General features: G+C 38.8%; 1 protein-coding gene across 1 annotated transcript in view; it reads right to left on the bottom strand.

The window, feature by feature from the left end:
• Window positions 1-21,473, bottom strand: part of EFCAB3 (EF-hand calcium binding domain 3) — a gene marked incomplete at both ends in the record, with an annotated part of 388,991 nt that overhangs the window by 241,007 nt on the left and 126,511 nt on the right. Inside the window, 13 exons of the mRNA XM_080922461.1 lie at window positions 4,280-4,333; window positions 5,600-5,704; window positions 7,035-7,088; window positions 8,167-8,280; window positions 9,508-9,561; window positions 10,066-10,170; window positions 11,287-11,340; window positions 12,552-12,656; window positions 16,071-16,175; window positions 16,623-16,676; window positions 19,759-19,863; window positions 20,391-20,444; window positions 21,037-21,132. Coding sequence (XP_080778587.1) covers window positions 4,280-4,333; window positions 5,600-5,704; window positions 7,035-7,088; window positions 8,167-8,280; window positions 9,508-9,561; window positions 10,066-10,170; window positions 11,287-11,340; window positions 12,552-12,656; window positions 16,071-16,175; window positions 16,623-16,676; window positions 19,759-19,863; window positions 20,391-20,444; window positions 21,037-21,132 — 1,059 coding nt within the window. The remainder of the gene's footprint in view (window positions 1-4,279; window positions 4,334-5,599; window positions 5,705-7,034; window positions 7,089-8,166; window positions 8,281-9,507; window positions 9,562-10,065; window positions 10,171-11,286; window positions 11,341-12,551; window positions 12,657-16,070; window positions 16,176-16,622; window positions 16,677-19,758; window positions 19,864-20,390; window positions 20,445-21,036; window positions 21,133-21,473) is intronic.

Genomic DNA, 21,473 nt, shown 5'->3' with positions numbered 1-21,473 from the left:
CAGAGTTGTTGTGAGTTGTGTTGTTAATCTTAGACATTCTGACTGTGGTGAGATAAAATCTCAAAGTTGTTTTACTTTGCATTTCCCTAACTGCTAAGAATGATGAACACCTCTTTAGTGTATTTCTTTGCCATTTTTATTTCTTATATTGGGAACTCTCTAAGCAGAACCATAGCCCATCAATCAAGTGGTTTCTTTCCTCGATTCTTTGTATTTTGAGTTCTTTATATATTCTAGGTATTATAATGACAGTCATATTTTAATAATACCCAATAGATGTCTAATTAGATATAAGGCTTAATAAATAGAAAGGAATTATACCTGGCACTAGAAAACTAACCAACTACTTAGACTAGTGAAGTCATGTATCTTAGAAGAGAGACTACCACTACAACTCTACTAGACTAGCATAGTACCTAACTGCATTCTAAACTTATAAATATAGACAAGCATGGCTTTTAGCCCTTGTCAAAAAAGCTCCTTTTTGCAGAAAACAGAGCATTACAAAAAAAAAAAAAAAAAAAAAAAAAAAAAAAAAAAAACAGCAAGAGCAGAGATGAACATATCTTTTGATGCCCAGTCCCAGAGTGCAGTTCTTTGAATATGCTTGGCCCTTATGAAGTGGCAGTACTAGGAAGTGTGGCCTTGTAGGAGGAGGTGTGACTTTTTGAAGGAAGTGTGTGGCTGTGGAAGTAGGTGTTGAGGTCTTATGTCTAAGCTCCACCGAGATGGAAGAGACCCTCCTCCTAATTGACTGCAGAATGATGTCTTCTATTGGTTGCCTTCAGATCTAGATGTAGAACTCTCAGCTCCTTCTTGCTTCCCACCATGATGATAATTGACTGATTCTCTAAAACTGCAAGCCCGTCCCAATTAAATGTTTGCCTTTATAAGAGTTGCTCTGAGTTCTTTGTATATTTTGGATATTATCCCTCTATCAGATGTAGGCTTGGTAAAGATCATTTCCCAAACTGTAGGTTGACTGAAGATCATTCTTAAGGTATTTTCATGAAGAAGGCTTCTTTTTGCCCTTTTATGGAAAGTCTGCCTGAGGCTAAGGTGAAGAGATTCAGATTGGTTGCATTGAGGGAGGAGGTTTCAAAAAAGCCTAGCATAGACTTTGTCCTCTGTTTACTCTCAAGATGAGTATTTTGGTCAAGCATAGCAGGCTGAGAAAGGGGGGAAATGTATGGCTTATATATTAAAGAGGTACAGGAAGTGGAATGGAGCCAATTTCTGTGTTCAAGGAAATAAAACGCTCAAAGGAATGGTGACCTCAGAGCAAGATCCTGCCCAGCTAAGCTTTTTTATGTGTTTGCACTTGAACAAGGGATATTTATATCTAGGAATTATGATGACCTTTTTTGTTTTCATTTGAACATAGGATATATGATCATGTGTCAAATTGAAAAGGGATGAGTTCTGATAACTATTCTTGGTTGTTGACTATATCTGAGTTCAAGGAAAGTCTACAGAACAAGTTCCAAGACAACCAAGATTAGGCAGTAAAGGATTTGAAAAACAGAAAGTTGGTGATAATGTAATGGAGCAAGGAGGATCATGTTCCAGCCCCAGCAAGCAGCAGAACTTGGCAGCTTCATCCATATGGCTTTAAGGTCAAGAATAGAAGGGACTACTGAGACCATTGATGCTGGTTAGCTGCCGCTAAGAAATTAGCAGTGATTAGGAAGAGACAGCATCACTGAGGTAAAATATTCTGGGAAGTGTTTTCTGAGAGCACAAAAAGTGGTATTGCAGAGATATCCAAGATTGTACCTCATGCTGCAGCTGAACTTGGTAATGTGTAGGAACCACCTAGGTGGTACTAGTTTTTCAGGCATAAAGGTTCATGGAGAACAGCTGAAGCTTGGCATTCTGAGAGGCCAGGAAAGGCTGTTAGTAAAGGTGCAGCCTCAGTTGTAGCTAACAGCCCAGGACTTAATGTGTCATGTAAAGAAGCTGAGGCTTAGCACCATGAAGAGAGCTTATGAGAATCTATTTGTGAAGCCTAGTTGCATCGAAAGACCCCAGTGTGTTGGAGATGCCAGTACCATTGGCTGACCACCAAGAACAGTAGCAGCAATGGAGTGGTATGAAACAGAGCCTAAAGTGCTGATGAGGGCAGAGCTAGAGAAATGATGCCAGTCCCTTGGAGGGGTCCAGAAGATCATGTATGGATCCCATACACTGGAACAAGAAGCTGTAACATTGAAGTTGCCTTGGGGACCACAAGATGTTAGAGATGCCAGAGGCATGGGATGTCTGCTGCAGAAAGCTCTTAGTAGAGTGGAACCAGACCAAGAAAAAAAATGTGTTCTAGTCAACAAAGATGAAAGGACTTGGAGATATAAAGAGTGCTTTGACATCAGACATAGAGATTCAGAGTTAGGAGTTTGCCAAGCTGATTTTTGGTCTTGCTATTTTTGGTCCAATATTTCCTCACTATGACATTTTGGAATGATAGCCTGTGCTGTTGAAAGTATGTGTTCTGCCTTTTTATTTTGATTTTACAGGGGATTACAGTTAAGAGATTGAGTGAACTTCAGAGTAGACATTTAATTTTGGACTTCTAACATTGTTAAGACTGCAAAAGACTATGGACTTTTGAAGTCAGACTAAATGTATTTTGCATTATTCTATGGTTAGGTATGGCCCCAATAAACTCATTAGTTAGAACAAGCCTTTGTGGGACAGAGGGTGGACATTGGTGGTTTGAATATGTCTGGCCCACAGGAAGTAGCTCTCTGGTCCTCTGGCACCATGTCTGCCTGAATGTTGCCATGCTTCCTGCTATGATATAATGGACTGAGTCTCTAAAACTGTCAGCCAGCCCCAATTAAATGTTGTTCTTCATAAGAGTTGTCTTGGTCATGGTGTCTCTTCACAGCGATAGAAACCCTAACTAAGACACAGTGGCTCCTTCATCTAAAGCTCAGGGAACACTCAGAAGATGGGATGGAACAGTTAGTCATGAGAAGATCTCATCAACTAAGAATAAAGCTAGAGTTTGATAGCTTTGAGACTGAGGGCAGGAGGAGATCTAACTCTGGAGCAGCTTATATGTCACTTGCTGCTTCATGGTCTCAGAGCACAGACTTTCAGGGGTGTCCTGGATACTGCAAATGGAATCCCTGTAGCAAGAATATTAACACTCAGAAAGACTTAGTACCAGTCTTAGTGCTGCAGGTGCTCCCCAGATTCCCAATGCACTCGGGAGACATGTTTCATATGATCTGTGGAGTCTCAGAACTGTGAGGAAATCTGCCCAACCCACAGAGCACAAGGTTAAGTAAGTGTCTCTAGCAGAGTTACTAGGAAAAAAAGAAAAGAGGTACAAAGAAAAAGACAACCTCAGTGAAGACAGCTCTGGTGGATGCCAGACATTTGATCAGTGCAGATTTAGCAGCAGCATAAATCATGAGGGGAAATGGAGTCCACAGTTAAGAACCAGGTGAAGGTACTCTAACATTTTCTGTCTCATTTTATTGTTGTTTCTCCTCCCCCCTCGTGATTCCTTGCTTTCTGCTATTACAGATTACTACATCATAGATAATATCATTTTTACTTTTTTGTGTTTTAACATATTTTTGTTATTCTTAAAATATTTATGTAGTTAAATCTTTTCATCTTTAAAATTAAAGGCAATAGTTTTTCTGTTCCTAGTTTCTAGCTTCTTTCCTTTTTCCAAATTTCTCTTTCTTCTCTACATTTAGTAGTATTTGGTTTTACTTTACTTTTTTCCTAACCATTCACACACACACAAACACACACACACACACACACACACACACATAGTTGTATGTGTGTGTGTATGCATGTGTGTACTATAGGAATTTAGTATATTATATTATAGTATAGTATATTATATTTATATACATGTATGTCATAAAAGTAGAAAGGGAGAGAGGAGGAAGGGACCTTAAGCTAAGGGGAAGTAGACCTGACAGTGGAGTCTATGTGGTAAGGAAGCTGGAAGGGGACTAACCAGGGCAAATGAAGAGATTGATGGGTAGAAGAGGGCATGAGGTTGGGGAGGACAATGGAAAGAATGAGAACAAATAACACATATGCCTCATAATGTGTTATTTTGTACAATTTCCCAAATAATTAATTTAAGAGCACCTTGAATGAAAAGAGTGGTTCAAGAGTATGTTTGGTAAAATATACAAAAACACTATGTTTGTATAAAAATAACATTAATGTACTGACAGTAGTGTTCTCTAAACACTAGAGAACACACACAAGCTTCACATTCATGAACCTTTTCATAGTCACTTACTTTTGGAGGCCACCACTGTATCCAACAACCTCTTCTTGTACACCTTCCCAATGGCTGTAAGGACAGAAATCAGGTCACCAGAGGCCATGAAACAAAGCAATACTACAGCTCTAACTTCATGATTCACCCTAGAAGAGCTGTATTTATTTACAAAAGATGGAAAACAATTCAAACTGGAAACATTCTGAATATGGCTTCCTAGATCCTGAGAGAATTACTGCAAACATTTTATCCTGCTAAAACAAAACAGAGGTGTCTCAGTTTGTCCCTGTCCTCTCTTTAATTTCCCCATTTTTTTCTTCCAGAACTTTCTCAACCATTCATCTTTACACATAAACTGAGAGAATTTTGAAGAACTGTTTTCTCACTGGAATAAAAAATAAAAATAAACACACCTTTTCTAATGCGAGATCATTTATCTCATTGTCATAGTGCAGATCATTGCAAACTATAGCGGCACAGCTGGGATAACTTCCCAGTGAGTGGGATAACTTCTAAATTTTTTTTTAGGTTTCAAATATAGATAGTCATGAAAGGTAAAAAGAAATTAAACAAAACTGTGGTGGCCCTCCCCATCAAAACACACAGACTGTACACCACCTTCCAGGTCTGTAAAAGCCATGAAAGCAGGAGAGAGTTCCCTGTAACCAGTGTGCAGTGTCTTCAGCAAATAGGCCCTTGCCATATAGTTATGGTGGGGCAACCATGCACAAAGACAGTATTCCGTATTGTTTTGGGGGACTCTTCGACCTCCCTGACCAATTAGTCACAAGGAGGGAACCTGAACTTGACACTGAGAGTTTTATTTAATAACCCATGTCTTCTGGGAAATCCACTGTCCACCCACATGTGGGACCTCTGCTCAAATTATTTTTCTAAAAAAATTTTTTTAAATGGTGGTTTTAATTAAATTAATTAAAACCAAACCAGTAGGGTTTCATGTGACTTCTTAAAGCTTACACTGCTTTTATTTCCATTTATTTATTTGTGTTACATCCCGATCATAGTCCCCATCTCCCCTGAGTTCCCCCTCTCACATGGCCCCTCCCCTCCTCTCCCCTTCCCTTCACCTCTGGGAAGGTGGAGGTTTCCCCCTGGATACCAATTCACCCCATAAACAGACAACAGCTTTTGGTATAGCCCTGCTCCACATGAAGACCAAGATGCACATCTGCTACATATGTGCAGGGGGCCTAGGTCCAGCCCTTGTATGCTTTTTGATTGGAAGTTCAGTCTCTGGGAGCCTCCAAAGGTCGATGCTGATTTTTGTTAGATTTTTTTGTTTGTTTGTTTTTTGGTAGTTTTGTTTTTAATGCTTACCACTAGTTGGAAGCGCGCTCTCTAGTTGGGAACATTCATTTTCTGTGAGCTCTATTCCCATGTTTTCCAGAGTACTTTTAATATCTTTGACTTTAACTTGTCCTCCTTAAAAATAAAGAAATTGAATGTCGGTAAGAATGTCAATGAGACATGAAAGCCTATGAAGTTTAGAAAACAAAAACATTTGTTTATCTATCAGTAGCTTCCAAAGATTCATAATAAAGTACCTTGAGGCCACTGCCCCACGCACCACAAGAGCAACTGTCCCTTACAATGTAGACTCACTAGTTACGGTCCACAGCTATAAGGGACCCAGGTTCAACCTCATAGAGTTGACCCACGCTCAGTGATTCTGCCTTCCTTCACTTACGAATGTTGTCATCTTTAGCTTTATTTAACTACTTAAAGTATTGGCTCAGCTCAAGGTGATTTTGCTCCAGTATAAATTTTAATTCTACTAAGAAATTAAGAAAATTTACTAGTTCAGGTTTTTGTTTTTTGTTTTCTGTAAATTTGTTGGCAGCCTACTCCTGTTTATCAGACTTATCTCTGAATTTTTCTGAAAGGGGAGATTTTGACCTTGACCAGAATACTTTTCATCTCTAAGTCTCCATGCTTAATTCTGAACTCAGCTCCTTGTAACCAAATGAGTAACAAGGAGGACCGACTCGGCCTACACGGCAGCCCACTTAGATTGGGTAGCATGGCTCAAATTTGTTAATTCATCACATTTTCACTTGTTCCTTATACTGTCTTAAAATGGCTTAACACACGGGGTGTTCATAGCATTTTGACTGTGACCCAACCTTTCTGTTCTATGTTCTCTAGGCTTTCTTACTTAACGTTAAATCTGATAGCTTTGATTGCAATAAAAAGAAAGCTCTCCCTGATGCTCATAGTATACATAGTAATACTTACATACATAGTAATACATACATACAGAGCATATCTTGGAGAATAGAGAACTGTCTATCAAGACACTATACTGACATATATTAAATATGGGAAACCCAAGGTTAGAGGCTCATATAATTTATCATGCACAGGACTACTTAGAGAATAAGAGGAAGTTAAAATAATTTAAATTGTGCACCTCACTGGTAAGTCATAATTGTCTAGAGAAGAAAAATGCTCTAATAAAAATAGTAGATAGTTTAGGCTTCACAGAATATGAAATCTTTATAGAAACTACGCAGCTCTGTCATGACAGTGTGAAAGCAGATATCAATAGCTCATAAACTAACAGAGATAGCTATTGTACAATAAAATGTTTCCCCCAAAAGAGTTGTAGTTTGCCACTTAGTGTTCTGGCTGATTAAATAGAAGTATTTTCTAAACCGAAGTGGTAAATGGTAGAACAAAGTATGTCAAGACAAGGAACCATCCGAATGTAAGGAGTATAAGAGGAAGGTCATTGGACAGAGCTCTTTCTCACCCATAACTTCTGTCATTGCAAGCATCAGTTGACCGAGGGGAATTTTTCCATCAGCTATAAGAAAATGGAACAATTTATTATTAATTTTAAAAAGCTACATATGAAACAAACCAGAAGTTGGTAATTGAAAAAGAAGAAAGAAACCAAAATGCATTAGAGTTTTAATCTATATCCTTTTATCTTTATTTCTTTATAAAGCTTAAGAATACGAACAATAGATTTATATTTAAACTTCATATATCAGAGGGGAAATTATGCTAATTCTAATAAAAAATGAGAAAATGCCATTATTCCTTTCTACATAACCACCGTTCTGCACATCCTACCCTTTCAAGAATGTAGAAATAGGAAAATTTATGGTAGCTATTTTTACATTTGATCATAGCCAAAAATCCAAGAAGCAAGACACCAAGTCTTAAATATTATTAAGACTTAAAGATTTGAGGCATTATCAAGGCAAAGACCACTTTACAGACAGGATTCAATAGAAATCTGCTTTTTTTTCCAGTTAGAGAAGACTCTAGGCTGAAGATAAAGAACTGATTTTTTTTTAGCAAATGAATGAAGTTCATAAAAATGTATACATAACTATATATTGTTAATGAAAACTGTAAAACGGGAGTGGAATGATTGATGGACTCAGAACAACTATTTGAGGAATATTAAAAAGATAACAATTAAGTCACCATTTCTCTCTCTTGGGCTCTGATCTATGAACATTTTTGCTCTGGTCTTGGAGAGGTTGTTACTATGTTACTGTGTTACTGTGCTACTGTGCTATTGTGCTACTGTGTCACTGTGCTACTGTGTTACTGTGCTACTGTGCTACTGTGTTACTGTGTTACTGTGTTACTGTTACTGTGTTACTGTGTTACTGTATTACTGTGTTACTGTGTGTAGTGATGTTAAGATCTAGAAGAGTGCCGACCAGGTGGCCCAGCAGGTAATGGTGTCTGCTGCCCAGTGAACTAAGTTTGACCCCAGTGATGGACTGTGAGAACTGAAGCCTACAAATGTTCTCGGTTCTCCTCACACGCAATGTGACATGGGAAGCATTCAGAGTCACGTGACTTGTAGTTTTTGCCTCGCCTTGCCAGTTCAAAGCTCTTCTCTAAGACACTGATGGACTTACAGCTCTCTTCGTCAGATAGCAGGATCCTCATTACGCTTCCTTGCTCCTTTGGTGTAAGCTTCACTCCCAGGTTTTCCAGGACAGAGTCCACATTATCAAGCTTAACTTCTCCTTCTTTAAAGCCACACAGGAATAGAAAATGAATTTAAGGCACAAGTATACTTTTGCACATGAATTTAAAGGTCTTATCTTTTATTCTAATGAAGACAGAAGAGAAAAAGTGCACTTAAATGAATAAGACTTTTGAGTTTGATTTTCCATTTAGCTCATCTAAGAGCATTAAATAACCAATATAAAAACCAGAGACTGGACAGTGATGGGCGTCACTGGGGAGAGACACTGGCCTTCAAGCCTGAGGAACTGAGTTTGAGCTGTCGGACTGTCATGGTGGAAGGAGAGGACCAATTCCCCACAAATTGTCCTCTGCACATGCACCACACACACACACACACACACACACACAGAGAGAGAGAGAGAGAGAGAGAGAGAGAGAGAGAGAGAGAGAGACATAGGCAGAGAGAGAAAAAGAGACAGAGACAAAGACAGAGAAGCAGAAACTGGCACCAATATAATAAAGATGGGAGAGGGAGAAAAAAAGAGAAAGAGAAGTCAGAAATGGAATTATCTTCCCCTAAATCTCCCCTTGAGTCAGGTATCTTCACCTATAAACAATTCAGGAAATGAGATCTGGGGATCTGCCCTTTGCTATGCTGCGTTACAGGTCACCATGGCCAGCTTTTATAGTACGGTATGGGTATATACAAGAAGGGTGAGGCAAGTGAAGTTTAAAATGTAACACAAAGAGGACTCGACTGGATACTTTTGTTGCAGAGATTATCAAGAGTGACATTAGTCGGAAGCTATACAGTCAGTTGCAGGGCAGATGTCCTAAGAATAGGCTTTGGGGATTGCTGTTATTGTGTTTTAGTCAGGTCTTACTATGTAGCCCCGGCTGGCCTGGAACAAGCTGTGTAGACCAGGCTGAGATTGTTGCTGTTTGTTTATGTTGTTGGAGGCAGGGTTTTCCTGTATAGTTTTGTCTGACTGTGAACTCATGACTCAGTGCCTCGGTCACGTAAATGCTAGATGTTTTGAGTATATATGGCTATACCTAGCTCAGAAATAATTTTTGTGTTGTTGGTGTTGGTGGTGGTGGTGGTTGTGGTGGCATGCTTGTGCAAGGCTGTGATCTTGACGGTATTTACCATAAAAATTATGATGATGATAACTGAACAGACAATCTACACGAAGGGATGTAGACAACACTCGTGCTCTAAACAACTAAAGTAAACCTTAAAGGTTTCAGAGGTTTCTGCCTTTCTCTTTACGCTCTCCACTCACCATCCATGGAGACTACAGCATCCAACATTCTATTCTGAAATACGTGGTCCGAAGCTGTAAAGAAAGGGAGCAAACCATGTCAGAAGGGAGACGTGAGCTCAGCTCTTTCATGACTTCAGTTAGGCATCTCTATATGATTCTGTGAATGCTTGAACTCATTATTTGTAAAACAGAGTAATAGGAAAGAACACTGACCCAGTGTGAGACACAGACACACACACGTACAACACACAGTTGTGGTAACTAAGAGACTGGTAGCTGAGAGAAGCACATCATGTTCCCCACCCCCTCTTCTTCCTCTTATTCAGTTTCCTTTGTTTTCTTCTTAGGATTCAGTTGCTGCCAAGGTCTAAAAGGTGACCTTTTTCCGTGTTACGATGACAAAGCTTATGACTGAAGGGTTTGGTAGATGACAGGCAAACAAACCTAAACAACAGTGTTTTTAGTTCTCTAACTATTTCTAGTTTTCAGAAGGGATAAGCAAAAATGTAAAAGTAAGCACACAAGCCCCGAGAAGGATCCTCTGGTGTCTTAGCAGTCAGTACTTTCAAAGCTTACCATCAAAGGGCAGCGTTTCCTGCAGTTTTCTGAGCCCTTCATCTGTGATCTCTATCCCTATGTCTTCCAGAACTTCTTTCATGTCACGGCTATGAATCTTTTTTCCTTTGAAAACATGAAATCTATCATTAGAGAATAGACATTTCAGAAAATAGTGAAAAATTCTCTTCTTGGATAATGTATCATCCCTTAGGCCAAAATGTAAAAGCCAAAGTAATACATTTATCCACATTATGGGGAACCACAAATATAATATATCCCCTTAACATTTATAACCCAGGAGTCTTCAGCTGTGATGGTGAATACCTGTTATCCCAGCACTTAGAAGGTTTAGGAAAGAGGATCAAGAGTTCAAGGCCTGCCTCAGTTGCATAGAGAGTCTGAGGAGAGCCTTGGCTACATGAAATCCTGCCTTAGGGAAAAAAAAGCCAAAAAGGCACAAAGAACTTGTATTCCCTGGTTCAACTCTTCCACAAAGAAAAGCAATTTGTGTTAGGGTTGGTCTTGTGTGCTTCGTATTCAGATGCTGAGTTCTGTGCCCCGAGATGTGGTTGCAGTCTAGACATAGGCATTGTATATTGACCAATGTTCTGTAAATCAATAATCTCTGATTGGATAACAAATGGCTAGAGCCTGCGACTGGGCAGAAGGAAGAGGAAGGCAGGACTTGAAATTGAGTATGAGGGTCTTATGTAGGGAACCCAAGGAGAAAGAAGAGAGAAAAAAGGTCGTCGCCATTAGCAGGAGGGATCATGAGCAAGTGTCCAAGAGAAGCTTGCCCAAGGATACACATGAAGCAGAGCAAGCCAGGCGAGACTCAGTGGCAAGTAACAGTGCATTTATCTGGTTATTTATAGCCTAGCTGGGTTATAGCAGTCTCAGAATCTGCCTAGTTGTAGCTTGTTAATAAATTCTGATATCTCTGTGTTGTTAGTTATAGCAACTAGTGCAAAAAATAGTGGAGTAGAGAATACTGTAGAACCATCCCTCCACAGAAACTCTCAAAAGCTGTCTCGGTTACGTCTGCACTCCAGAAAACAGTAGCAAGTTTTCTGCCAACAAGCAAACACTGACGGCAGGAAAGACCATGGATGAGAAGCTGATGTAGAAATGAATGGAGCCCTTCACATCTCTAACGTAGCCTTTCTGTGGCCACCATCGCCAACCATTTCTGATCACCCATCTCAGTAAGCGAAGACATTTAAAGGATATCTCGCTTACCTGTAAAAGATGCTATTTTATCTAAAAATGTTTCTGTTTCCACTTCCCCATGAACTGTAAGAAAATGTACATACAACATTCACTTAAAAATTTAAAGAATTAAGAAATTCAATTACATTTATCGGCAACTTTATTTTAGCCTATGCTGCTGACAGTGAGCACAAGGTCTGTGAAGTGAACTGTCCACCTATTTTAAATGTGCTTCTCCAAACACTGGATTTGGTATATTGTTATAAAAAGTGAAATTCTGATAATAAGTATGTACAACTTAAAGTGACCTCTTTTTCTGTTGAACTCTTAGACTTTGAAGAATCAACTATCTTTTTTTCATCTTAAAAGGAACAAAATTTAAAATTGAGTTTACTACATTCATCGCTGGTTAACTGAAATTACCTCTACTGAGCTCTGAGTGACTTTATCAGGTAACCTGATTTATATGAGTAAAATACTTATTATTTTAAAGTTAATCTCTTACTTCTAATGATTACCATGCTATTACAATACATAGTCCATGAAAATTCATAAAAACCAGCAATTAAAATATATTAATATGTGCCTTGGCAGTGCGAGCCTCTAATCCCAGCACTAGGGAGGCAGAGGTAGGCAGATCTCTGTGAGTTCAAGGCCAGCCTGTTTACAGGGCTAATTTACCCCTAATTCAACTTAATTAAGAGTTTGTCACTAGCTCACCAAAGGAGATTAGAAGTCTGGGAACATACTCTTTGAACTGTAGAGTTTCACTCAGAATTGTGGGAACCCAAACTTAGCACGAGCAGTGATATGTATGCTGTTCATTCGGGCCTGAATCATTGTGAGACATTTGGAGAGCACTGCCCATCTCATGTAAGAAACGAATCTAACATCTGATGTCTCCGCAACCCTTCTCTTTCTTAAATGTCTCTGAAAATGATGGTGGGCTCTCAGAGTAAACTCGATATTTAAAGACCTTCCCTTTTGGCTACGCTTTGCACCATCCATTTCCCACCCCTTCACTTTACCAAAGTCCTTCTGTCCTCTGTATAGCTTTCCCTTTCTCCAATAGCATCATGTGCCTTGAATTCTGCACCAGTCTAGTAGTGACATTGGTCGCACTTTCACACAAAATAAGAATTATGTTAAAGGAAAGGTCAAGAGTCAAAAACACATTCGCTTTCAGATTAAACTTCCTTTCCTATTTTGTGTCTTCTTGTCGCCAACAAGTATTCAAAGATCCTCTTACGGAACCACATAATCTCTGAGAAATCAAATCTATTTTAAATGCTTACCACCAACTGGCAGACTTTGCAGCAGATCACTGATCTCCTTTTCTTCAAGGTTGATTCCCACTCTTTGTAAAAGAGTACCCAGATTTTGGGACTCAGGAATCCACTCTTAGGGAAAAGAGGATATTGGGAAAATCACTGATGCTGTATGTAATGTAACCATTAATGGTACTGTGTAGTATTTTTATTATACATCTCGTGAGAAAGACCAAGGTCTAACTTAGACTGTCCATATCCAGGGAGTAGGGTAAATGATAGTGTTGGAGTTAGAACTGAAATACTCTACATGCTTGAGTAACTGCCAAATCTTCCACAACACAGGGAAAGTCAGTCACCTAGTGGTGGTGATGGGCAGAGCCTAACTTGGTTTCTCTGAACCTCCCGATTAGATACCTCTATTGCTAATGAAAGTCCACTATCAAGTTCTGTTTTTAATTATGCTGATTTAAACAACCATCTTGACGAGACAACTGCAATATTTGATAAATGATCAAAGCACTTTCTTCCAAGCAGTGAAGAGTAGACAAGCAGGTAGGAGCTACCAACCCCAAAGCTAAGAGAAAAGGAAGAACAACGGCGCTATGTGCTGATGCCATTGTCCGAATCTGTTTGGTTTTTGTGCTGATGGTCACATGAAGTGTTGTGAGCCAAGGATGAAGCACTGATTCCTGCAGGTCTACAGGGCCACATAAATCTTAGCAATGTGAATCCCAAGCATGCACCCTAGAAACTCATGCTTCCAGAGCTCCAGTGTGTTGAAAGATTGCTATTTATACAAGAAGGTATCATAATTATAAAAAGAATAAAAACATGGATGTACCCTATACAGGGTAAGTGTAAAGCTAGACACAGTGGAATATATGCAGCATAATACAATTTATATTGTTAAAAACAAAGATATCTATAGTATTCAATGATGTATATGTAACTGGTTAAAAAGCAAGCAGATATTTATGCAATTGGAGTTAGCAGTTATCTTTGGTGAAGGAATATGGCTGATGCTGGATATGGAAGCTGGCAAAATGTTGCTTCTCCATACACATTTTTACTTTATTACTGCGTCTGTATATATAGTTCCATGACCGAGAGATGTTGTATTTTTCTTCTTTGATTTCTGTTGTTTCTGTATTTATTTATTATGTATGTTTGTATGTATTTATATGTTTATTTATTTTGTTTTGCTTTTGAAATAAGGTCTCTCTATGTAGCCCTTGCTGGCCTGGAACTTGCTTTGTAGGCCAGGCTGCTTCATAATTCAGAACTCTCATTGTAGAAGGAGAAAACCAACTCTTATAAGTTCTCCTCTGAGTTCCACATTCTTGTCATTCATTGTATGCACCTATCACTAGACACAACACACCTAAGATCCAAATCTAAAACCCTTAAGTAAACATAAGTAGTTATTCAACTTGTTTCTATTGTTGATGTTTAAGTTTTTATTACTGCATATTAGAAATAACTGGACTGTGAAAACATAATATATAGATTTACTAAAAGAAAAAAATCTAATTAATACTCTTTCTTTATACTTAAAAGTTAAAAATTTGGACAAAAACTTTCATTTTCGCGTGTGTGTGTGTATGTGTGTATGTATGTGTGTGTGTGTGTGTGTGTGTGTGTGTGTGTGTGTACATGCATGCGCAGGTGTGCATGCCTACAGTACCAATACTTGGGAGATTGAGTTATGAGGCTCACTTGCAAAACTGAGGCCAGTCTAGGCTACATAGAGAATTGTAAGCCAGACAGGGGTACATAATAGTAAAAAACAATAAAGCAGTGATTGCTTATTTTATAGAAAGATTGTGTGGACTATAGAGACTGCTCAGTGGGTAAAGTGCTTGACTCACAAATATAAGGAATTTAATTTGGATCTCAGAATCCATATGAAAGTAAAGCTCATTTCTATGACCTAAATACTGATATGCAGAGACAAGAAGATGCCAGGGGCCACTGTCAGCCAGTCTAGCCAAATTAGTGAGCTTAAGGTTCAGTGAGAGAATCCCCCCATCTCTCCTCCTCTCCCTCCCCTCCCTCTGCCCCTCTCTCTCTCTCATACACACACACATGTATATGTATATGTATGTGTATGTATGTATATATATATATATATATATATATATATATATATATAAATTGAGAATGTCCCTGTACATCAACTTTTGACATCCATACATGCCACTTGGGCAAGTACATCCACCCCCCAAGTATTGAACACAAATACTACACTCAGACACTAATTACTTAACTATTTATTTAAAAGTGTATTGGACATAAATTTAAAATATAAAAACTTAATGAAGGTCAGATCACCTTATCAACTTTGAATGATTTGTCCATATGGTATATCATATAAAGATGGAAGAAGCTACATTTTAATATTTAGGATATAGTGTGCAAAAACTCACGTGGATCACATACTCATCTGCCTTTTCTTGGTGACTGCCATCCACTAGAAACTATTTATTTTAGTTACGTTTATGCGTGTGCCTGAGTGGGCATATGTGCATACGAGTGCTGTGCCTGCAGAGGTCAGAAGGGGTGGTTGGACCCCTTGAAGTTTCAGCTGATTGTGAACCACCCAATGTAAGTGCTGGGGGCTGAGCTTGAGTCCTCCAGAAGAACAATTCAGTCTTAGCAGTGAGGCCCTCCACAGGCCTTCACATTCACTTTTAAGAGACATTGTATCATCTATTAACCTGCTCCTAAAAGTATTTTCATTAGCTACAGAAACAGATCACAGAGAGAGATGGGCGCATTAGCTGGGCTGTAAGTCAAAAACCGTGATTTCAGAAGAACGTTTATAATCTGATTGTCCAGAATGATTTCAAGTTATGTTCAAATAAAATTTTAAAACAGTAAAATAGAGAATGACTATTGCAGTCATTCTACTTGGATGTTAATTAGCATTTAAGGCTGGCACTAGTATGAGAGAGGAATCTATTTTTTTAAGTGAATAAAAAAGTAAGTTTACATTTAAAAAACCCACTTCAGCCAGTGCTCTGTAGAAAACATCCCTACTCTCTTCATAATTTCTTATTCTCTAAACACCAGTAAATCCTCATCTATTTTGATTTCTTATCTCTCAGCTCCTTCTTAAGGATGTTTTCTCATTGCATTAAAAGGTCAAGTAGAGATGGGTGGTGGTGGTGCACATCTCTAAGCCCAGCACTCAGGAGGCAGAGGCGGGCAGATCTCTGTGAGTTCAAGGCCAGCCTGGTCTACAGAGTGAGTACAAGGACAGCCAGGTACACACAGAGAGATCCTTTCTTGAAAAACGAAAAGCCCAACAAATTAAGAGCAGACAATTCTTTGTCCTACTGGCAGCTTGATAGACCATAAAGGAAGATTATTCACAAGCCAAAAGGCAATGTGAAAGCTAGGGGTTTTATTTATAAAATATAAAATTGGTGGTACATAGCTGAAAATTAGAAAATCCTTATACTTCTCAATAGGAAAAGAAAAGGCTCACAAAGGTTGCAGAATTATATGTCTTTGTAGGGGGCATGCAGTGGGAGAGCTTACCTTCAGGTAGCTGACATTTTACGAACTGTAGTTTATCTTTATCTAGGTCTTCCAACTTCACATCTTCTGGAACATTTTTCTTGACTTCAATACCTAAATCTTTTGCTTCAAACATTGAAAAAATAGGTAAGTATTTGCAGCTTATCCAGAACATTTTATTCACTGTAGCATATTTGGATAATGTCTCTTTGTTATGAATTGACTACTTTTTGTATGGTCTTATTTTACTTCACCAGCTAGATAGTTAACCCAGTTTATGGGAAATATCAAACATAAAGCAAAAGCTGTACAAAATACTTCAGGGAATAAAAACTTTGTTAAAATATTGTTATTAAATGTTTAAAAACATTTGTTGTTAAAATGAAGATAATTTGAATTTTAACTCTAGGCAACTGAATGCTTGCATTTCCTTAGTAAGCAGCGTGGCACCGGATGAATTCAGTCAACTCTTTCCTTTCAGTGGTATGGGGAATTGCACATGAAGCGTGCGGATGATAAGCAAGAGCTCTATCACCGAGCTGCACTCCCAGGCCTAATGAATTTCTTACTAACCTACAACTGTTGACATGGAATCCAACAAACTTCTGAATGAAGTCTTTCCACTATCTGTTAAAAAGAAAATGACAACTATCACTTACTTATAATGACGAAGACTTTTATGGCCATCTTACCAAAAGCAATCTACAGATTCAGTGCAATCCCTATCAAAATTCCAACTCAATTCTTCACAAAGTTAGAAAGAGCAATTTGCAAATTCATTTGCAATAACAAAATTCCAGGATAGTAAAAACTATTCTCAACAATAAAAGAATTTCTGGAGGAATCATCATCCCTGACCTCAAACTGTACTATAGAGCAATACTGATGATTTAAAAAAAAAAACTGCATGGTACTGGTACAAAGACAGGCAGGTAGATCAATGAAATAAAACTGAAGACCCAGAAATGAACCCACACACCTATGGTCACTTGGTCTTTGACAAAGGAGCTAAAACCATCCAGTGTAAAAAAAAAAAAAAAAAAAAAAAAAAAAACCAACATTTTCTTTCCTTTTTTTAAAAAAATATTTACTTATTATGTATAAGTACACTGTAGTTGTCTTTAGACACACCAGAAGAGGACATTAGATCTCATTATAGATGGTTGTAAGCCACCGTGTGGATGCTGGGAATTGAATTTAGGGCCTCTAGAAAGAGTAGTCAGTGCTCTTAAATGCTGACTCATCTCTCCAGCCCAAGACAGCATTTTCAATAAATAGTGCTGGTTCAAGTGGTGGTCAGCAGGTAGAAGAATGCTCATCTATACCACTCCTAGGTATATACCCAAATGATGCTCCAACATATGACAAGGACACATGCTCCACTATATTTATAGCAACCTTATTTATAATAGCCAGAAACTGGAAACAACTCAGATGTACCTCATCAGAAGAATGGATACAGAAAAACGTGGTACATATACACAATAGAGTACTATTCAACTATTAAAAACAGTGACTTCATGAAATTCCTAGGCAAATGGATGGAAGTAGAAAATATCATCCTGAGTGAGGTAACCCAGACGCAAATATACACACACACACACACACACACATGGTATACACTCAATAATAAGTGGATATTAGCCCAAAAGCTCACAATGCCCATAATATACTCCACAGACTATATGGAGTGTAGAAAAAAGACCAGGGTGTGGTTTTTTCAGTCCTGCATTTAGGGAGGAACAGGAAAATTGTGGGAAGTGGAGGGAGAGGGGACTAAGGAGGGAAAAATGGGGGAAGGAAATAAGGGTGAAAGTATCAGGAACTGAAGGAGATGTGATATAGGAACAGAGGGTCAGAAAATTGAACAAAAATATGTAGCAGAAGGGATAAGGAACTGAGGATAGCCACTGGAGTGTCCCAGACACCAGGGAAACAAGAGGCTCCCAGGACCCAACAGGGATGACTTCAGCTGAAATGCGCAGAGAAGGGGGAGATAGAACCTGTTGAGACCTCCTCCAGCAGATAGGCATGGCCCCTGCTCCAGGGATGGGGACTCCCACCCATCTCAAAGGGTTTTTTTAACCCAGAAATGTTCTTTTCAAAGGAAGAACAGGGACAGAAAGTGAAACAGAGATCAAATGAAGGGCCAACCAGGGACTGTGCCTCATGAGGATCCATCATGTCTGCAGACACCCAACCCAGTACTGTGGTCAAGAGGTGCTTGCTGACAGGAACCTGGTGGTCCTGAGGAAGTCCAGCCAGCAACTGACCAATGCAGAGGTGAATGCTTTGGAGCCAACCATCACATTGAGCTCAAGGAATCTGTTGGGGGAGCTGGCTAAAGGACTGGAGGAGTGGACGGGGATTGCAACCCCACTGGAAGAACAACATAGGCTGGCCTGACCACCAAGTTCTCCCAGAGTCTAGACCACCAATCAAGACATTTATCTGAAGGGATCCATGACTCCAGACACATATGTAGCAGAGAATGGCCTTGCCTGACAGAAATGAGAGAAGAGGTACTGGGTCCAGGGGAGGTTTAATGCCCCAGCACAGGGGGATACTGGAGCGGTGGGGCAGGAAAGTGGAGGGTCATGCTCATACAGGCAAAGAGGAGGGTGGAGGCAAAGAGGAGGGTAGAGGGCAAATGTGGAATGGGGGGGTTGGTGGAGGGGTAACCGGTAAGTGGGATATTATTCGAGATGTAAAGGAATGGAATGATTATTTAAAAAAAAAAGAAAAAGATGTTTTAAAATGTCAAGTGATTAAAGTTGGGAGATAAAGAATAATCAGAATAGATAAGCTCTGCTCATCAGACCCAATCACAAGTGTTGAGAATCACTCTGTGTTGGAGAGGGACTAGGGAGTGCTCGTGATGTTCCTCGGTTGTACACGAACCTTCTGTCTGAAGGTTCACATGTCTCAGATAGGCAGCTAGGGTGAAAAGACACGTTTCCACATTATTCTAACCATTTCTATTTAGTCAGGCGTTTCATGGAATGACTAGACCCACAAACGTGTGTTAATAGTTAGGAAAATGGCCACATAAACTTCTCTTAAACTTTTCAGGTAGAAAAGGAAGGCTTTAAGAATTCGTTCCGTTTCCACTCTTTCTATTCATGCCACAGATGGGGTGGATTGGAGAATAACGCTTTTTTATTAGTTTTATTGTATGCGTGTAGGTGTAAGCTTACATGTATGTATGTGCACTGTATGCAAGCACTGCCTGGGGCAGGCAGAAGAAGGTGTCAGATCTCCTGGAACTGGGGCTATGGGTGGTTGTGAGCCACCACATGGGTACTGGGAATTGAACCCAGGTCCTCTTTGAGAGCAGCCAGTGTTCTTAACCACAGAGCCATCTCTCTAGCCCTAGAAGGATTAATATTTAAAGAATTTTTCTCTTGGCAAATTTTTTTAATCTCCTTGACATTTTCTGGAGTTAAATTGTTTCTCTTTTGGTCCACCCTGTTTATGTCACAATGGCCTTTTTGCCTAAATCTTCAATCCAACGGTGTGTGACTAACAGTCATATTTTCAATAGAGACAAATGAAATGGATAAAATTTAATTGCTGATATGGAAAGACTGAACTCACCATTATCATATGCTTACTTGCGTAAAATCTTAGTGCAAAACAAGACCGTTAGAGATTCTCATGAAGAAGCTACCATTATCAACGATTCACAAGCAATTTACACATATCTTACCATTAACCTGCAGGTTTTGCTTAAGGTCACTCATTTGACTTTCTGAAAGTTTCACATTAATGGTTTGCAAAACAGACTCCAGCTCATGAACATTAATACTCTCTCCTATAGAAAAAAATGTAAGCAAACTTTAAAGCAAACTTACTTAAAGGCCTTACAGTGGTCCTAACACACAAAGACCAAATGGAGACTGCCCAACTGTACCGCAGACATCAACAGCAGAATGACAACCAGAATATCATTCCCGATCTGGTTTTTGTTAGCTGGTTGGTGGAGCACTGCTTAAGAATTCATAATTAACAAGCCCGAGACTTTCTAAACAAGAAGTATCATTTGTTTTTTATCTCCTCAGTTCCCACATTGCATGTATCAACCAATATTACATGTGCAGACTTTTATTTATTTTTTAAAGAGCCAACGTAGCATCTAGTTGTTTAATTTTCTTCTTCCACAGAACAAATGTGACTATCTGTAAGAATCCATGCAAATTTCTAAAAGGAATGCATACATGGTATCAGAATACAGCCAAGGGTATCAGAAATCACAATCCAATTGTTAAAGTTGAACAAACTAACAATTAAAAGTGTGAGGCTCTCAGATCCATCTGCCTTTCCTCTGTGCCCCACACTCACCTTCAAAGTCTTCCACACTCTCAGCCAATTTCTTCTGGTAGAATTCTCGAACATCTGCATGCAATGTACGAATCAGGTTGCAAGCAATTAATTGAGTCATTCTGAACGCAGTACTTTAGAATGATAGACAGTATGGTTGTCATCAATATTTATGATATAAGTACAATAAGTAGTCGGGGTATAGAACAGGAGCCCCTTCTATGGGCCTCTACACCTGCTCATGTTTTATTTCTATTAGCATCCCACCTATCTCTAATTTACTTCATTTCTCTCATTTAATTGATTCCCACTCCATTTATTTTATTTCATTCTTCCCAGCTTAATTCAGGAGATGCCTAATCACTCGTTTCTAAAGCACAAACAGGCAGGGTTTTTTTGTTTGCTTGCTTGCTTGTTTTTGTTTGTTTGTTTTGGCTACTGGCAGGATCAGTGATTGCCAGAACAGACAGTCTGAAAGTTTTTGCATAATGCAGTTGAACGTCCTTTTAAAGAGGAGTTACTAGAAATTTGTTCTAAAGCTTTGGAGCTCTTTTCTTTTTGAAAAAATTCTGGCAAATAATGGCATTCTACATGAAAATGGTGAATTCCTCAAGGAACAGGTGTAACTGTAAATTATCTTAGATGTTATGCAATTTAAAATTCTTACCATCAACAGAAATGTTTTTTAGCTCTATGCTTCCTCTGGAGATGTTCCTTAAGTGCAGGATACTTTTTATATCAATGAGATCAATCTTTTCTTCTTCTAATGGAAGAAAATACAAATAAATAAGACTTTCGCTAAAGGCCTAAGGACTCTAAGCAAACACAGACGTTCATGCATATGCAGTATTAACTACCATGTGGACAATAAATGCATAATGATGCCCACCCATTTGTACCAGTAATGACAACATTTCCATATGGAAATGCAGCTTATTTTCTGATTTCTAGTCAAAGTAATAATAATGATAGGAATATGTATATGTATATGCGTATGTGTATGCGTATGCATATGTGTATGTTTGTGTTTGTGTATGTGTACATGCATATTACTTAATGATACTGTCATGTAAAGTTATTTCCTTTAATTATGACACAGGTTAT

Source organism: Micromys minutus (genome assembly GCF_963924665.1).
Source record: "Micromys minutus genome assembly, chromosome: 10".
Taxonomy (NCBI): domain Eukaryota; kingdom Metazoa; phylum Chordata; class Mammalia; order Rodentia; family Muridae; genus Micromys; species Micromys minutus.
The sequence above is the reverse complement of the archived record's forward strand: the minus strand, read 5'-3'. Positions and strand labels throughout refer to the sequence as shown.